Raw genomic sequence first — 18,049 nt, forward strand, 5'->3', positions numbered from 1 at the left:
GCGCCCGGCGCGCTGCGCTCTCATTGGCCGCCCTGCTCGAGGGCCCGCCCCCCGCGCGCTGCTATTGGCCGGGGCGCGCAGGGGCTCATTCGGTAACGCGTTAGGGAACTCCGCGGTAACTCGTCGGGAACTGCCCGGGCTCCGCTCCGCCGGGGCTCAGGGCTCGGGGGTCAGAGAGGGGAGCGGAGGGGCCGTGCTCCGACACCGCCCGCCGGCGGCCGGAACCCCCGCGCGGCGGGCGCGTTCCCCGCCGAGCCCCGTCCCGTTGTTATGACGACACGGCCGTAAAGCCGCCATCTTGCGGCGCGTTGCGACACGGGGGCCGCGATGGCAACGGGCGCGAGGCCGGCGGCGCTTACGGCAGAGGCGGCCGGGCCGGGCCGGGGCGCGGCCGCCGCGGGCTCCGGGCCCCCCGCGCCCCCCGCCGCCCTCATCGGCCTCCCGCCGCCCTTCGGCGAGCAAGGTACCCCCCTCACAGCGCCCCGGCCGGCACAGGCAGGCCTGGGGGCGGCGCGGCCCGGTGGGTGAGGGGGCCGGGCCGGTGCTGTCAGCGGGGCGGGAGGCGGCGGGGTCTCCGTGTGCCTCGTCCCGGATGGCCCCGCTCCTCTCCGGCATCCCCGGCAGCTCAGCGGGCCGGGCAGAGCGGCGGTGCCGGGTCTGTCACGGTGCCGGGAGAGGCTGTGGAGCTGCCCCAGCCCGGCTGGACGCGATCCTGTGCCGGGCGCCCCGGAGTGGGGAGTGGGGAACACACCGACCGCCGCGGCCCCTTCACCCTGAGCCCATCCCGCGGTGCCGTGTCCCGGCCCCGCTGACGGCTTCTCCCCCGCAGACGAGGATGACGTGCACAAGTGCGGGCGCTGCCAGTCCGAGTTCAGCTCCCTGGAGGAGTTCGTGCAGCACAAGCTGCAGAAGGGCTGCCAGCGACCTCCCGACGCGCTCGCCGGGCTCCTCGGCCAGGAAGGACAAAAGGTGACAGCGGCTTCTCCGAGCTGGGGCTGGAAATAATTAAGACGCAACGGTCTGTTGGGTTGGAAGGGAGGGAACAGTGTGTTTAGAGGAGCAGAACCGGCCTGCTGAAAGGTGCTCTGTGCCAGCAGGTGGTTCCTGCTGTCGAGGAGTCCATAACTGTTGCTCACATTGTTGTTGAAGCATCTTCCATAGCAGAGGAGATCAGCAATGCCTCGGCCATCGTAGGTGAGCTCTGGGGTGCCTTGGCATCCCCGGGGGGTTGTGTGTGGTACCTGTGCCCTCATCTATGTCCTTTGCTGATGGTTTGGGCTGTGGTTGGCTGGGGGACACCTCTGTGTCGCTGGGATTTGGGGTGGGCTGTTCCAGCAGAGAGCTCTGGGAGGCAGCCCTGGCCAGCTCTACAGTCCCTCCCCACAGCAGGGACATGGGATGGGATGGGATGGGATGGGATGGGATGGGATAGACCTCAGAGCTCATCCAGTGCCACCCCTGCCACGGGCAGGGACACCTTCCACTGTCCCAGGCTGCTCCAGCCTGGCCTTGGACACCGCCAGGGATCCAGTGGCAGCCACACAACCTGTGCCAGGGCCTCATCACCCTCACAGGGAGCAATTCATTTGCAGTATCTATTCTAAATCTACCCTCCTTCAGCTTATTTGATACAACTAATTAATACAAATTAGATGTTAAACTCTGTTTCAGAAGTGCCCATTTTATGCTGCCTTAATGAGAAGATTGCCATAATGAGTTGCAGGTTTAAAATAACCTTTTCTTCTCCTTTCTGCATGAAATGCTGAAAGAGTGGATGGTTTGTTGGGTAAAGCTGTGTCCTGTAAAGAACCCAACTGTCTCCCCACCTTTTCCCAGGCAGTGGGCACATCAAAGAGGTCATTGTAGCAGGAGACCATGTGTTTGAGAACCCCAATGACCACGTGGATGGGGAGGTCAGTGAGGAGCAGGGCAGCCCCGAGGAGCAGGAGCAGGACATCTCCACCGAGCTGATCAAGGTGAAGCTGCAGGTGAACAAGGAGGGGCGATACGTGTGTGAGCTGTGCCAGAAGACATTTAAAACTGTGAGTATCCCCTCTGCTTTTTAGGGAGCCTTTTAGGCTGGCTGTAAACTTAGAGATCCCAAGACTCAGTAACAGTGTGCTTTGCTGCCTGCCACACTTCCCAGAGGGAAGTTCTGCTTTCACAAGAAGCTTTGTTGTTCTTTGCAGCTGAAATGTAAAATCTTCAAACTATTTGGAACGTCTCTTAAAGGAAATTCTTTCCTTAGGCCAGCATCCTCAAAGCTCACATGATCACTCACAGCAGCAGGAAGGACTATGAATGTAAACTCTGTGGGACTTCCTTTAGGACAAAGGGATCTCTGATCCGACACCATCGGCGGCACACGGGTAAGGTTTCTCCAAAATAAGAAATCCTTGTTTCTGGAGCTGTCTGTGGTTATCCATTTGCCTTCCAGTGGAATTCCTTGCTGCTTCCCATGTTTTGCTGAGCTGAGACCATTGAGCTCCCTAGCATTTGGGGTGCTGGGAAGCAGGGGAATGTTCTGGGGTAGGCACAGTTGTGTGGAAAGCTGAACATGTTCTTCAGCCTGCCACACAGAGCTGATCCTGGCAGTACTGGCTTTAATGTGGTGGTTTTGATTTTTTTGTTGTCATTTCCAGATGAAAGACCTTACAAATGCAAGAAATGTGGGAAAAGCTTCCGGGAATCAGGAGCTTTGACTCGGCACCTTAAATCTCTGACACCTTGCACTGAAAAAATCCGCTTCAACGTGACCAAAGAAATAGTTGTCAACAAAGATGATCTTCCATCAGGTCAGTGATGCTGCCAGGAGCTGCCTCCTCTAATAAAGCCAAACCCTCACAGTACCTGGAACAGAAATTCCTTCTGGCACAGATTGCCCAGAGCAGCTGTGGCTGTCCCTGGATCCCTGGAAGTCCAAGGCCAGGTTGGGCAGGGCTGAGATGGTGGAAGGTGTCCCTGCCAATGGCAGGGGTGGGACTGGATGACCTGTAAGATCCCTTCCAACCGAGCCAACCTATGATTTTTATTTATGATAAAAAGTATTCCCATGATTTTGAGTTTATATTTTTTATACCAGAAGAAAGTAATTCATAAAGCAAAGCTTTTACCTTGAAGCTGGGTGTGAACTAAAGAATGTTTGAGAATCTAGTACAAAGGTAGCGTTAACAGGCACCTTGTGCTCTAAGGCAGATTTTTTGGGGGCACAGGGAGTTGCTGGGGGTGCATTTCCCCACGTGGTTTATCCCTTGCAGGATCCTGCAGCTCCAGCACAGACACCATGTCCTCGATAGCGAGCGAATCCATCGAGGCCTCCCCTGTCATCCACCTCGTGACAGATGCAAAAGGCAACGTGCTCCATGAGGTCCATGTCCAGATGCAGGAACTTCCCGTGGTGGATGCAAAACCCCTGGAGCCAGATGTGAGTGTTGCTTGTCTCAAACACCCTCCATGTTTTATGTAAAGAACGTTTCACTTCGTGAGCAGAAGTGCCTGCGGTACGTACAGTAAATCTGAGTGTGGTTCCCGTGTCGGCTTGTCATCCCTTGGGTTGTCAGAGTACAGATCTTCCTCCTCTTCCTCTTCAGCCAAAGCTATTCTCTGGTTGGTCTTTCAGCCCCATAGCCCAGCACTGGGCACCCCAGAGACAGTGACCCTCACAGCAGCATTGCTGTAAAAAATTGTGGATTTGCAGTGCTGAATTTCCTCTTGTTCTTTCAGCAGCCGCATCCTGAGGAGCTGCAGTGTGAGGGGGAAGTGAACAGTGAGAACCTGCTGAGGCAGGCCATGAGGAATTCAGGAATTGTCATCGAGAGAGTGGCTGTGGAGGAGGTGCAGAAGCCAGATGAACCTGCAGCAGCTGCTCCAGAAGAGCTGGAGGACAAAGGGATGGATATAGAAGAGGAGCCGTGTGGGGAAGAGTGTGCCAAACTGGAAGGAGCAGAGTCTGTATGTTTGTATTCCATCAACAGATTAATTTTTTAATCTTCCTCGTCTGTATTTGGTTGTTGGCAGCACTGTAGTCCTCACGTGTCTCTGCCATGCCTGTGGCTTTGTGTCGGGTTTTAGAGTTACGTTGTGCAGGTGTGATTTAAGGGAAATCTTTCCACAACAGAGATTTCTTTCCTGTCAAAGTTGGAGTGTTTAATTGGGAATTTGGGTAGCAATCCTAACTGGACACACCAGTACAAAAAGAAAAAGCAGTTTTCTCATTTTCTCTCCAGCAGTCACCTGCAGAAAGAACCAATGGGTACAAACATTACATTTGCTCTCACTGTAATGAAGCCTTCAATGAAGCTGCTGCCCTGGAAACTCACAGCAAGAGCCACAGCACAGGTAACTCACAGGAAACTCACAGCACAGGTAAAGTGCTGCTGGGGCTGCTGTGTGACATGAATTGTGGCTCAGTGACCTCAGCCATGTACATCTCCTCTGATGTGGAGAGACTGCAGGAGCTGAGCCTGGTCAGTCTGGAGAAGGGAAGGCTGAGAGGGGATCCCATCAACCCACACAAATCCCTCCCAGGGGTGTCACAGGATGGTGCCAGACTCTGTTCAGTGACAGGACAAGGAACAATGGCCAGAGACTAAAACACAACAAGTTCCACCCTGACATGAGGAGGAACCTCTTTCCATGACAAAGGAAAGAGCAGAGCTCTGGAACAGCTGCCCAGGGAGGGTTTGGACCTCCCTCAGGAGATATCCGAAACCCATCTGGACATGTTCCTGTGTCACCTGCTCCAGGGGCTGGACTGGATGATAACCAGAGATCCCTTCCAACCCCAGCTATTGTGGGGTTCTGTGAAAGCCCACACACATGGTTGCCAAAACAATTTCCCTCCTTCTCCAGGTTAATTTTTTGTAACAATTCAGTTACACCTGCACCACATCCTCGTGCTGCAAGTCGCCCTGGATCAACCACACATTCTTCTCTCTGTCCCTGTAGAGTACAAACCTTTCAAGTGCGAGGAGTGTGGCAAGGAGTTCACCAAGGGCTACCTGCTGAAGAAGCACCAGGAGGTGCACGTGAACGAGCGGCGGTTCCGCTGCGGGGAGTGCGGGAAGCTCTACAAGACCATCGCCCACGTCAAGGGCCACCGCCGCGTGCACTCGGACGAGCGGCCCTACGCCTGCCCCAAGTGTGGCAAACGCTACAAAACCAAGGTGAGCCCCCCTCAGAGCCCCCACCCTGCCCTCCCCAGAGCCAGCTTTTGCTCCTCAAAGAGCAAGCACCAGCTTGCCTGCCTCTAAGAGGATGTCCAGAGAAGCTGCTCCATCCCTGGAAGTGTTCAAGGCCAGGTTGGCTTGGAGCACCTTGGTGTTAAAAACAAGGTTGACTTTCTTGGTAAATTTTAAGAAATAGGTTTAATAAGAAAATAAGACAATTAGGAGATAGAAAAAAAGCAAAATACGACCAGGCTGGGTGACTTGGCATTCAGCCAAGTGCACACCTTACTATTTCAGAGGCTTTTTAAAAATACCCTGTCTATTCATTTCAATATTTGCAAAAAGCCAATCATACAATATGTATTTATAATACTGGGATAGTGGAAGGAGTCCCTGGCCCATGGTGGGGTGGGTGGAACAAGATGTTCCTTAAGATTCTTTCCAACCTGAGTTATTCAGTGATTCTGTGATCAGAAATTCCAGAAAGGTGTTTTGGTTCAGTGGGCAAAAGAAGGACAATCTTTGTAAAACCATCACAGTTCTGAAGAAACTGTTCTTCATGTATGGAACAAATATGTAATAACAGTGTTCTACTTCTGGCGAGGACAAGGTTAATTTTTGCAGTAGCCAGGAGGGTACATGGCCAGAACATTCTGGTGTGGGGGAAGGGAGTTCCGTCTGTCTATTATCAGGACAGGTGAATTGCTCACCTCTTCTTTGTACCCTCTGTCATCGGTAGTGTTCTTATCTTATTTCTGTTACTGGTAAATTGTGAAGATCATGGACTGAGATAAGAAACTTTTGTGCCTCTAATTCTCCTCTCCAGCCCACTGCAAAGGGAGGGGGAGAGGGAGATGGGAAGCAGATGAGTGGCTCATGGTTTGGAGAGTCTTGGTGAGAGCACTGACTTGAGGAGTACCATCCCTAAACCACCACCCAAGAAAATCATCCTTGTGTCCTATAAAAGACATCAAGTTCCACCCTGGGAGCTAAAACCCTTTGTGTCACTGAGCTGGCCATGTCCTTTCTGAGCCCTTCCCTTGCCCTTCCTGTGTGTGCAGAACGCCCAGCAGGTGCATTTCCGTACCCATCTGGAGGACAAGCCCTACGTGTGCCAGTTCTGCAGCCGGGGGTTCCGGGAGAAGGGCTCCCTGGTGCGCCACATCCGCCACCACACCGGGGAAAAGCCCTTCAAGTGCTACAAGTGCGGGCGCGGCTTCGCCGAGCACGGCACCCTCAACAGGCACCTCAAAACCAAAGGTGAACAGGGCTGCCCTGGGGGGAGCCTGCTCTGGGCTTGGCTTTGGGAAGGCTGCCCCCCAGCCTGGGTGGGAATGGTGGGTCTAATGACTTGCGTAGAAGTGGTAATGCTCTGGGAGGGAAATGTCTGAGTAAAGGTCTGGTCACCGGATGGACGCGAAAAGAAGGACAGTCAGCGTCAGGGCAAAAAAGAAGGAAGTTTATTCCGGGATTCTGACTTGTATAGCTTTTGGAGTTTGATCAGTGATTGGGGCATGAGGTTAACACTTCTCTGACCCCACTTGTCAAGTCAGAAGTCTATCAGTTTGTCCTTCTCCCTGGAAAGGAATGCATTATTTATCAAACATCAGTCTTTTTTTATTTTACAATGCATGAGAAAGCTCCAGTAGAAATGTAAACTTATCAGAAGGTTGAAAAATCAAGGCGACAGGTGGGTCTAATGACTTGCGTGGAAGTGAGGATGCTCTGGGAGGGAGATGTGTCAGTGAAGTTCTCACCAATAATCTGGTTTCGTAGGATTAGTTGCACTAGACTTGCTGCTCCTTTAGCTCCTAAGCAGGGATTTACAGACTTCTTCAGTTAGTGCTGATGGTGTTATTCCAAAGGAATGATACAAGTTTACTAGAGGAAAAAATGGACTTTTGTAGGAGGTACTGAGATGTATCAGCAGAAAAGACCAATGATTTAAAATATACCCAAATTCTTCCTGTATGTGCTTCACACATGGCTTGGAAACCCCAAGTGATTTTATTACCTGAGTTTACCCATGTTTGGAATTGCACTGGAGAGCTGCTCTGCTCCTGGTGTCACAGGGCTCTTCTGGGTTGTTCCTTGGCTTGTCCTGGTGGGCCAAGAGCCCCTCAGGTGACACTGGTCACTTGTCCCCTTGCTGGTACTGTGCACCATCTTCCAGCTACTATTGGAGATGGTCTCAAAAAATGATGTTTTTCTGGACTGCCATGCAGGTGGCTGCCTCCTTGCTATGAAAGAGGTGGAAGAAGTGATCGTGTCAGAGGAGAGTCAGTCTGCTGACAACTTAGCAGCCACGGTCCTGTCTGAAGATCCGCACACGGTTCTGGTGGAGTTCTCCTCAGTGGTGGCAGACACCCAGGAGTACATCATCGAGGTGAGAAGGGGCAGCCAGCCTGCTCATTGGGAATTTAGCACAGGATTTGGTCGGGAAAAGCTCTGCAGTGGTTCATGTTACTGTTCTGGGCTTTTGGGAGAAGGTAAAACAGGCTCTGCCCTGCCTGCGTGGCCCCAGGAGTCAGTGGGATTAGCCTTGTTTGGAAGGAAAGCACTTGGAGCTTCCCCACTCTCCCAAAGTGCTGTGTGTGCCAGGAGAAGAGGAGACTAACAGTTCAACAGGAACCTGAGCCTGAGAACTTCTGACCACATCAGATTTTAGGTCCTCACAGGCTTGCTTCAGCTTTCCCTCCTGTTTTCTTCGATTTCTATTTATCTTACTTTGTCCCAGATAATCTCTGTTGTTTCTAACAGAGGCTGCCAAAAGCAATGAATTCTGTATTTCACGTTCTCCCCTCCCTCACACAGAGCCAGTTCTCATCCCAGCAGGGTAACACAGCTCAGTTATTGAGTGCTGCTGTAGTTTTTCTCCAGTAGGAGAAAAATCTGCTGCTTGGCCAAATCCTGCTGAGGGTGGACATTCTCTTTCAGTTATTTGTGAACACTGTGCATTCGTTTCAAGTAGTTCCTGATAATGGGATTGGGAGAGAATGTCAAGGAGTTGTCTTTGGAGTAGCTACTGCATATGGGGGGAACAGAAAGACCTGTGTAAAAGATCTTAGTGAATTATATCTCAGTGATAAAATTCTTTTTACAAGAACCCAGAAAAGGAATTGTCTAATTTTGTCTTTCAGACTTCTACTGAAGACATGGAGACCAGCGAAGCTACTGAAATAATAGAGGGAACAAGACATGAGGTAAAGCAGTCCTTCAGTGTTAGGAGGGGTGATCCTGTTGTTGTAGGACACGAAAGAAAGATGAGAGACTCCAAATATTTCAGAAGGCAAAGAGCATAGAAAAAAGGCTTTTGTTGTCTAATTCTTACTACTTTTTATAAGGTTTTCCAATACAGACTTAACATGATTGGTGAATAGGAATGACACCTCTCTAATCCCATTGGTTAAACCACAAAAAATAGCAAAACGCCACCTGGAGAAAGATTGTTGTGAGAAAGGAGAGTTGTTTGCCAAGATTGTTTTGAGAAGAAGCTTTCTTGACAAATTTTTCCTTGGGGAAAAAGTTAGCAGCTGCTAGCAGGCTAAAATCTTTCAGACCCAGAAATATCAGGCCCACATGACCCATTCCAGAATCTGTTCCTGGGGGTGAACAGCTGGAGCAACCTGGAAGGCAGAGCTGCTCCTGTCGCTGCGCCTCTGCAGCGACCACTGCCCTGAATTCTCCCAGTAAACACACCCACATCAATCAGCACAGCCCCCTGTCCCCTCGCAGGTCGACAGCCACATCATGAAGGTGGTGCAGCAGATCGTCAACCAGGCCAACTCCGGCCACCAGATCATCGTGCAGAACGTCACGGTGGCCGAGGGCGCTGCGGCCGCTGACGCCGCCGACACCATCACCATCGCCACGCCCGAGAGCCTGACAGAGCAGGTGGCCATGACCCTGGCCTCGGCCATCGGCGACGGCGCCATGCTGGCCACCGAGGGTGGGCTGGCCACACAGGAGGCCACCGTCACCATGGTGGCCTCCGAGGACATCGAGATCATGGAGCACGCGGGCGAGTTCGTCATCGCCGCCTCGCAGGAGGGCGAGGTGGAGGTGCAGACAGTGATTGTGTGAGGGGAGGGCAGGGCAAAGGGCCTGGCTGCTCCAGCCTGGGGCTGCTCGGGGGAAGGTTCTGGAGGGGAGCGGCTTCACGGGATAGGGCAGGGCCAAAAGGGGATAGTGCAGGCTTAAAACAGGAGAGGACAGGCCCAAAGTGGGACTAGACAGGCCCAAAATGGGATAGGACAGGCCCAAAATGGGATAGGACAAGTCTAAAACAGGTCAGGGCAGGCCCGAGGTTTTCTCAGTCTAAAACCAGTACCACAAATTAAACCCTCGGCCTTGGTCACACTGAAGAGACTGACAGGTAACAAGTGGCACTCAGTATTCTGTACAGCAGCCTCGATTAAGGAAGATCCTTTGGGAACCAGCCCCCTCTGCCCCTGGGACAGCAGTGGTCTGTTTTTTTAAAAGGATTCAGAAAGTGTAGCAAATATGTGGGGGTCTCATGAGGGATTATTTAAATATATGCATTTAAAACAAGTTGAGGAAACCAAACCTACAGAGTTGTGGTGTGTGTTAAGCACCACTGAAACACTCTCATGCCTTTAACCTCACTCCTTCCGGCCTCCCAAGGCATGGTACTACAGTATTTCTCTTTTCTTTTGATATCCTGGACAAGTAGCCTTATGTACTGGTCTATGAATGCATCATTGTACCTTGCAATGCCAGCCAGGCTGCTCTGAGAGCCAGCCTGGGGGATGGAAAGCCATATTGTATAGGAATTCGGTTTTTTAAAACCATATATGGATTTTTAATTGCTTATTGTACAGATTTGGCATGTAAATAAATACATTTTTAAAAATAAAATTATTTAAAGTTCTTACTATATTTTTTTTCCAATTTCTCTTCTATTATACTCAAACAGAAGAATTTCTGGAAGGAGAGGAGAACAGGGACACTTTAATTTCCTGAAGTTAATGCTCCAAAGCTGCAGTAGGACGTGATTTCTGCAGGTAAGATCCTGCCAGAAATCATTTTTTCAGCTAAATACACACAACCTGTTGTCATCGTTGTTAACAGCCATGGGTTAATTGTTCCCCAAAGAAAGGTACTCACAAAAAAGATGCCACTTCTTCATAATTCACAGGAGCTCTGTGTTAGCCCTTCCCAGAGAGAAAGATTGACTTTGGGAAGATGGACCAAATCCCTGTAATCAGAGGCCAGGACTGAGCTGGCCCTGAGTCTCACTGAGAGGGAGCTCAAATGATGCTCTGCTGAGGCACCACTATGTGAATTCTGCAGTAATCTCTTTCCAAAATCTTCCTGGGGCAGCCAGGCCTGCTGCTGAGCCAAAGTCTTAAAAAATGCCCAGAGAAACAATAATATCTTCATGTTTTCTTCTTCCTTACCAACACTGTAGGAGGGTTAAAGATTTCCTTTAAATTCCTCCATATCCCTTTAGAATAAATGTTTTTGTAGACGACGGGTCTGTCATAAGGCTCTGAGGGGAGATGGGGGGAGCCCCCAAATCTTCGGGACTTGCACCATTCATTGGTGGTTTGGTTGGTGAGGGCCAAATACAGACTGAAGCAGGAATATCCCCCCAGGACCAGTGTGAGCAGGATGACAAACCCCAGCATGAAGACAATCCTGGGGAAAGTCAAGAAAAGGTGCTGCAGAGAAAAAGAAAAGTTAAAATCTGGGAGAGTTGAATCCCATGTGCACATCCATGTGCACGTGGTGCTCTATCTGCATTCCAGGGTAGTGTGTCCTGCTCTAACACCTCCACAAAGGTACCTCAGGGACTCTCAGCTGTTTCCTAAACTTTACTACATCAGCTAGTTATTGGAATGTAAATTCCTCCTCTATGAACCAGATCTGTGACAGATCCTGGAGACAGGAATCTGTAGGATGGGAAATGCTGTGAGAAAAATCCCCCATTTTTAAAGTATTCAGCAGCAGCAGTTTTCTCATGTTATACATGTAAAACAGCTAAAAAGCTGCAGTCTGTCCCAAACCCCTGCAACCTCTTCTCATGCTGGGGGAACAGGACAACATTTCTGACAGCAAAGTGCAGAGGCAGAACATCTTATAGCACTGACCTGGACGAGGAAGGGAATCTCCACGGGCTGCTCCTGTCCCTGGGCATCCAGGTAGGTGCCGTGCATGATGTTGGAGAGCAGCAGCACCTGGATGAGGAATGCAGCCGTGACAGCAGCCACAGCCCCAGCTGTGGCAGTCAGGGACAGCAGGTACAGCAGGAACACACCAGCATTGCAGGCCCCAATGCAGTTGTTGACCCACACACAGTGGTGGTCAAAGCGATGCACGCATGTCCCACAGACACCTCCAGGAGACAGAGGAAAAACAAGGGTCTTGGCACTTCATTCTTAAGTAAGTTTGATCATTACATGTTTTTTTAAGCTGAAAATATGTGGGAGTTGCAGTCAGGGTTTAGCTGGCAGCTTTTGAAGCAAGTAATTTTAATTGTGTATCCTAAGAAAAACATTGAATTCTGTTTCCTTATTCATTCACCAGGACTGCAGCTCCAAGACTTTGGTTTCTCTGACAGTACTGTCTGGCAAAGCACCTGAAAGGTAGAGTTTGCAGCTCCCACCTTTATTTTAGATGATAAGAAGAGGTGTTGGACTTCTCATGCCTGGCAGTGTTCCAGGTCAGGCTGGACAGGGCTTGGAGCACCCTGGGATAGTGGAAGGTGACCCTGCCCTTGGCAGGGGGTGACATGAGATGGGCTTTAAAGATCCCTCCCAGCCCAAACAGGATTCTGTGACTATGAAACAGAAAATCCCGATCTGAGGTCCTGACAGGTGATAATTTCTCATTTAAATTCCAGCTGCTCACAAGCTCAGCTGTTCCTGACCCTGAATTATCACTCAGAACTGATAATTTCTGTGAGAAGAAACAGCACCCAACCAGGTCCACGGATGGGCAAATGCAGCTGTGGCCTGGGACCTCAGGAACACAGACACAGCCCTGTGAGCACTGAGCTGGTGGCAGAACAGCTGTAGTGGGAACTGCAGCTCCTGGGGGAGAATTCCTTTGGGAAGGTCTTACTGCCATGGTTTTTCAAGGAATTTCAGATCCTTACTGCAGTGCTTGGACCTGGCTGGCTTCTCCACAGTGCACGTGGGGCACACGAGGCCTCTCTGAAACAGCACCCCATCATAGGCATAAACCTTAACCAGGGATGCACCATTGGATTTTGTTACTCTACCTGCAAAAGAGACAAGAAAAAGAACTAAAAAATGAGATTTGTAGCATTTTTTTTCCTGTTTTCAAAGAGCACAAGCACGATGTTACCAGGATTAGCCCGGGAGCAGAGCAGGAAGCAGCCCAGGTTTCCAGCCAGCAGCAGGTAGGGCAGGAGCAGGGGCAGGAGGTGGAACTGCAGCTCCCAGCAGTACACAAACACCTCCCAGGTGTACTCCCCAAACACTGCAGCCTGCAGGGCTATGTGCAGGACCACAAACAAACAGCTCCTGGAAAGGAAAGGGGACAGTCTATTTAATACTCAGCATCCTGATTAACAGGTCAAGTACACTTAGAGGTGATCAAAGACTTTCCAAATGCAAGGAGACACCTCTTTTAGGTTTTCAGGCCAGCTTGGATTGCATATTAATAGTGTTTTCTCCATCCACTGGCTTCTCCTCCTCTTCTTCCCACATACACTCCTTTAAATATGTCAGCTAAATTCCCTGCTTTATGCACATGTCCTTTGGATTTTTTTCCCTGTCAGTACTAAGTCTTATAATCACTTGCTGCTGACAAAATATGCCACAGCAACAGGCCACAAAACATTCTGCCAAAAGACATTTGCTACTCTGAAAGCAAAGAAAAATCTGCCAGCATAATCTTTAAAACTCTGCAGTAATAGAATCAGCAGTTAAAAAATAAGAGTGGCAGGAGGTGGGCAGTGGTGAACACCAGTTCCAGAGTATGTGGAGAATCCCAGTGCTCCCAGCACCTCTGACAGAGTCATCTCTCTGTGTCAGGCTGTGTTAGAGCAGAGGATCAGCAGAACAGGCACAAACCCACCCCAGCACTCCCACCACAGCTGCAGATTTACAGCCCTGAAGTCACTGTTGCACCGAGCTGCTGTCCCCAGAGAAAAGGTATTTAAATCATTCCTGAGGCACCAGAGTTTACAGACACCACAAAATCCACCTGAATCCAGCAGGCTGCACGCTGGCAGCTGTGCAGCTCCCCCCTCAGCCACCTGGACATCCAGGCTGCTGGGCTGAGCCTAATGGGATTTGAGGGAGAGGATGGAGACTGAGAGTCTGTCTGACTCCATCTGCAGCTGCCAGAGAGGCTGTGGTAATTCCTGTGGGGATGCAGGATCCCACCAGTGTGACCAACATCTGTTCCTGAGACACATTATCTTCATTTGTCAATATGTTCAAGCATTTTAGGGTACCACCCTCTAAACAACAAGCACAGAAGGGAGAGAAAACAGCGTGGCAAACCTCAAAGGGGAGTCTGTAATCCCTGACAAGCATCCCAAAAGGACACAGAATATCTAAGGATCATACTGAGAACTCTGATGTGGCAGAAGATCCCAACAGTAACCAGAAATAAGAGTGAAAACAAATGCCAAAGGGATAAAAGTGCATTACCTCGTGTGGAAGAGCCTGTGCAGTGCCTGGTGTGTCACCCTCTGGAGCTGGGTGGGGACCACCAGTGACAACACCTGAGGGAAATGAAGCTCTGTGTTACCTGGCCACCGCTGCTGCCTTGGGCCAAGCTCAGATTTAAGCACAAGTCCCTCAGTACTGGACCCGCACAGCCACAGCACCAGGGAGGAGGAGGCTCCTTTTCATGGGCATCTGAGCTTCTCACCACAGAATCAAAGGTGGAAGAGACCTCAAGATCACAAAGTCTGACCATAACACTCAGAATCACAGAATCCTGCAATCTCTCAGCTTGGACAAGCCCTTCAAGTTCCTCGAGTCCAACCTGTGCCAAATCCCCACCTTGTCCCCAGCCCAGGCACTGAGTGCCACATCCAGTCCTTCCTTGGACACCTCCAAGGATGAGAACTCCAAACCTCCCTGGGCAGTTCCAATGCCTGAGCCCCCTGTCCATGGGGAAAGAAGAGAGGCAGGAATGCTGCTGAGGTTTGAGGTTCCACACTCCTGGGAGCCCCCCAGGCCCAAACAAACATATCTGGGTTAATGTGTGAAAGTTCTAAGGAGCTTAGGGTGGGTGTAGGGTGGGGATGGGTTAAGCAGGGGATAGAACTGACCAATTCCCCAGCTACAATATGCTCCATCAGCCCATCTGACAGATCAAAGGGAGATAAGCAAAGGGATAAAGCCTGTGGCCTCCAGAAAAGAGAGGAAAAAAAAATCCACGAGCCAGCCAAACCCCCAAAAATCCAGTTTCTCCAGCTCCAGCTCTGATCCAGCCCCATGGCTCCATGTCTAATTGCCCTTTCAAGCAGAGCTCGACGTGCTGAAGAAGGAACCTGCCCGTGTTCATTGAGTGAATCCCTCAGCCAGAGATGTGCCTGTGGGATTGTCTGACTGGGCTGCTCCGAGCTGACACATCTCTATAGCAACACGGTGCAGGAATTAGAGCTGCTGAGCCTATTTCTAGCTGACATGGAGGGAAAATATGCAGTGAGAGCTTCTTGCCTCAGATGTGAAAGACCAGGAGGCAAAAAGCATATGTGAAGCTGAGAAGATGCTAAATATTTTGGTGTGAACTGGTACGTCTCAGCTCGGCAGCTCGAGGGACGAGTGTTTGTAAAAAGAAGTTGTTGTTTTTCAAGTGTGCTGCAAGAGGAAACACAACCCAGCAGAAAAGAACCTGCAGGAAACCTCAACACACTGCAGGCTAATGCCAATTGCCCTCAGCTGTTCCTCCATGGCCCCTCCAGGCCCCTCACCACCCTTGTGTCCATCCTTTGGACACTCTCTAAGAGCTTCAGACCTTTCTGATATTCTGAGTTTTGTATTGTGTTGGTCCTTATCTTGTAATAATTTATCTTACATTGTGACCTTACATTTAGCATTGCCTGTATTTATATCTCAGGTAAAATATTGATTACATTCACATGTATTTATTTCCCAGGCACAGATATTGATTAGATTCCTCCAGACAGTGGCTTCACACCACAGCAGTAATTTAATTGCTGCTGTTTAAACACTTCATAGCAGCAGCTATTAAGATATGAGGGAAAAAAATCAATTTCTCTGCACAGTGTGTCTATAAACCAAAAGGAAGTATAATACCAGTAATAAAAAAGTCTGTCTGAACTCCAATGAACAGCATTAAATATAATTTACAATTTAACTGATAATTCTCTCACCCTTTACCTTCCAAGAATATTACAGCTTTATTTTTCATTTTCATTCAGACACAGACCAACAGACAGAAAAATGAACCGGTGCTTTTTCAATTCCCTGTTTTTACAATAAAATGCCAATTCTTAATCCTCTTTTAAACCTCTTCATTCCTGCTTCTTTCTTAGTGAACAAGAGCCTGCAGCATTAGTACACACAATAAAGAGCTTCCCCTAAAATATCTGCCACCACTTATAATTCTCTCCCTATTTTAATCCTCAAACCTCCCCCACCTTTTTCCTCTCGATGACAGCAGCCAACACCACAAAAGCTGCCAGTTCCCGGGGCCTGATTCTTATTTAATTTTTCAAAGTTGTGTTGTGGTGCTACTGAAGGTGCTTCCGGCATGGTGAGAAGCTCCATCCTCACCCCAGACAGGTACAGGCTGGGACAGGAGCTGGGAGACCCAAATGATTTTTTTATTACCTGCTTGGGCAGGATTTAATCATCTCCAAGGAAGTGTATTTCTACTTCCTATCCTACTTCCTTAAGAGCAGACATTAAAACAGGATGAAATATATCACCACTCTGACCACACAAACCGGCTTTTTTTTTTTTTTTTTTGAGAACAAATATAGCAGTTGCACTAATTTTAGCAGAACAAAGCAGGGCAGATTACCAGAATGGGAGATGATCATTCCCCTGGAAGTTCACTCTCTAGCTGGGAGCCCAGTGCTTTACCTGGCTTGCCCTGTTGACACTCCTTGTGAGGAAACTCTCCCTCCTCCCCGAGCAGAGGCAGAGCAGGGCAGTGACGGCGAGCACAAAGCACAGGTAAATCAGGAAGAGGGTCAGGAAGTCCATCCCGAGCCCTGCAATGGAACAAGAGCAGCTGTTGGACCCCTCAGCAGGGTCAGGCATTCCCTGAGCTCAGGGATGGAGCATCCCCAGCCCGGGCAGGGTCCCCTCCAGCAGCACCCAGCACTGAGGGCAGTGTTTTATCTGCCTCTATGAGGGCCAAGGCAGAAACACAGAATCCCAAAATCCTTTAGGTTGGAAAAAACTCCGCCCCATCAAATCCCAGAGGTGCCTGATGCCCACCTTGTCCCCAGCCCCGAGCTGTGAGTGCCACATCCAGACACTCCTTGGGCACCTCCAGGGATGGGCACTCCAGACCTCCCTGGGCAGCCCCTGCCAAGGCCTCAGCACCCTTTCCATGGGAAAATTCCTGCTGATGTCCATCCTGACCCTCCCCCGGCACAGTTTGAGGCCGTTTCCCCTTGTCCTGTCCCTGTTCCTTGGGACATCCAGTCCCACTGTTTCCCCAGCACGGCCAAAGCCACCACTAACCCAGGCCCTGTCCCCAAGTGCCACAACCACAGGGCTTTGAAATCCCCCCAGGGATGGGGACTCCAACACTGCTCTGGGCAGCTGTGCCAGGGCTGGGCAGCATTTCCAGGATGGAATTTTCCCTAAAATCCCACCCAAACCTCCCCTGGCCCAGGTGAGGCCGTTCCCTCTCCTCCTGTCCCTGTTCCCTGGGAGCAGGGCCCGACCCCCCCGGCTGTCCCCTCCTGTCAGGGACTTGTGGAGAGCTGCACGGTCCCCCCTGAGCCTCCTTTTCTCCAGGCTGAGCCCCTTCCCCAGCTCCCTTGGGGGCTCCATTCCCTTCCCCAGCCCCGTTCCCTTCCCTGGGCGCTCTCCAGCCGCGGGGGTGGCGGGGGTCGGGGGGGGACAGGCCCCGGCCCGGCGGAAGCGGCGCCGCTCTGGCGGTTCCCGGCGGTTCCAGCGCCCCCCGGCGCCCCGGCGGCCCCGGCCCCGTGTACGGGGAGCGATAAAACCCTGAAAACATCGGTGAAATCAGCCCGTGGGGCCCGGAGCTGCCGCGTTCCCCCGGTGCCGGCCGCGTTACCGTGTGAGCCCCGTGCGGCCCATGTGCCGTTTCCTCTCCCCCGAGCGCCGCCGCCCGCCGCCCTTTGCCCGCCCGTGCCGCTCCTTCGGGAACAGCCCCAAATCCCTGCAGGGTTGTGGCTTTTAGTGGAGTCTCCCAAGCAAAATCCGTGTGCCTTCCCGGAGCTCTGAGCACGGCATTCCCCTGTGACCCGCATCCTCCTCCCCTGTCCCAGGTGAGGGGGGTCGCTGCCGCAGCTGGCGGTGCCCCCGGGGCGGGATGAGGTGGGGTCACCGTGCTGGGTGCGGAGGCAGCGCCCTGCCCGTCCCCCCGTGCTCTGTGACAACTGAAACCTCCCGGCGCTCCCGCCGGGGCCGATTGGGTTACGGTGCCCGCCTGGAATTTGCCAGAGAAACTCGCCCGCGTCACCGATCCAAAGGCTCCCAAACCGCTGGCATGGTTTTCCCAGCTCGGGGTCCCGCTGTGCCGCTGCCTGGAGCTCGGACAGCACAGGTAAGTGTCCCAGGGATGCTCCAGGGGCTTCGGCCAAAGAGGAGATGAATCGTCTTGGTGGGAGGCAGGAGAGGAGCTTGAATATCAGGAAGAGTCTCTTTTTTCCCTCGGTAAGCCCAGCGCACCCACTTGGGCCTCCAGTGCACCAAACAGGACGT

At 51.4% G+C, this 18,049-nt stretch overlaps 2 protein-coding genes across 6 annotated transcripts; one reads left to right on the plus strand and one right to left on the minus strand.

Annotated features, from left to right (window-relative positions):
* The first annotated feature begins 323 nt into the window (after nt 1-323).
* On the plus strand, nt 324-10,023 carry E4F1 (E4F transcription factor 1). Of its 3 annotated transcripts, none has more exons than XM_083872909.1 (14): nt 324-463; nt 830-969; nt 1,098-1,194; nt 1,837-2,042; nt 2,249-2,369; nt 2,643-2,795; nt 3,258-3,424; nt 3,724-3,951; nt 4,227-4,338; nt 4,948-5,165; nt 6,230-6,428; nt 7,394-7,554; nt 8,309-8,371; nt 8,904-10,023. In XM_083872909.1, exons 1-14 carry the CDS (start codon nt 328-330, stop codon nt 9,249-9,251), a joined length of 2,349 nt encoding a protein of 782 aa, XP_083729035.1. In that variant the 5' UTR covers nt 324-327; the 3' UTR covers nt 9,252-10,023. The 3 variants fall into 3 exon arrangements, with proteins under 3 accessions (XP_083729035.1, XP_083729037.1, XP_083729036.1); XM_083872911.1 differs by having other exon boundaries at nt 4,230-4,338; XM_083872910.1 differs by having other exon boundaries at nt 3,727-3,951.
* On the minus strand, nt 7,501-17,427 carry ZDHHC4 (zDHHC palmitoyltransferase 4). 3 transcript variants are annotated; one of them, XR_014591217.1, is made up of 7 exons: nt 16,229-16,498; nt 13,817-13,890; nt 12,501-12,679; nt 12,289-12,414; nt 11,282-11,526; nt 10,296-10,852; nt 7,501-7,573 (listed from the first exon to the last, which is right to left on the minus strand). XR_014591217.1 is itself a non-coding variant. In XM_083872913.1 (7 exons), the coding sequence occupies exons 2-7, from the start codon at nt 16,349-16,351 to the stop codon at nt 10,568-10,570; spliced, it is 1,032 nt and encodes a 343-aa protein (XP_083729039.1). In that variant the 5' UTR covers nt 16,352-16,359; nt 17,400-17,427; the 3' UTR covers nt 10,136-10,567. The 3 variants fall into 3 exon arrangements, 2 of the variants coding, with proteins under 2 accessions (XP_083729039.1, XP_083729038.1); XM_083872913.1 differs by lacking the exon at nt 7,501-7,573 and adding an exon at nt 17,400-17,427 and having other exon boundaries at nt 10,136-10,852; nt 16,229-16,359; XM_083872912.1 differs by lacking the exon at nt 7,501-7,573 and having other exon boundaries at nt 10,136-10,852.
* Nucleotides 17,428-18,049: the final 622 nt, after the last annotated feature.

Source organism: Zosterops lateralis, assembly GCF_965231275.1.
Source record: "Zosterops lateralis genome assembly, chromosome: 15".
Classification (NCBI taxonomy): domain Eukaryota; kingdom Metazoa; phylum Chordata; class Aves; order Passeriformes; family Zosteropidae; genus Zosterops; species Zosterops lateralis.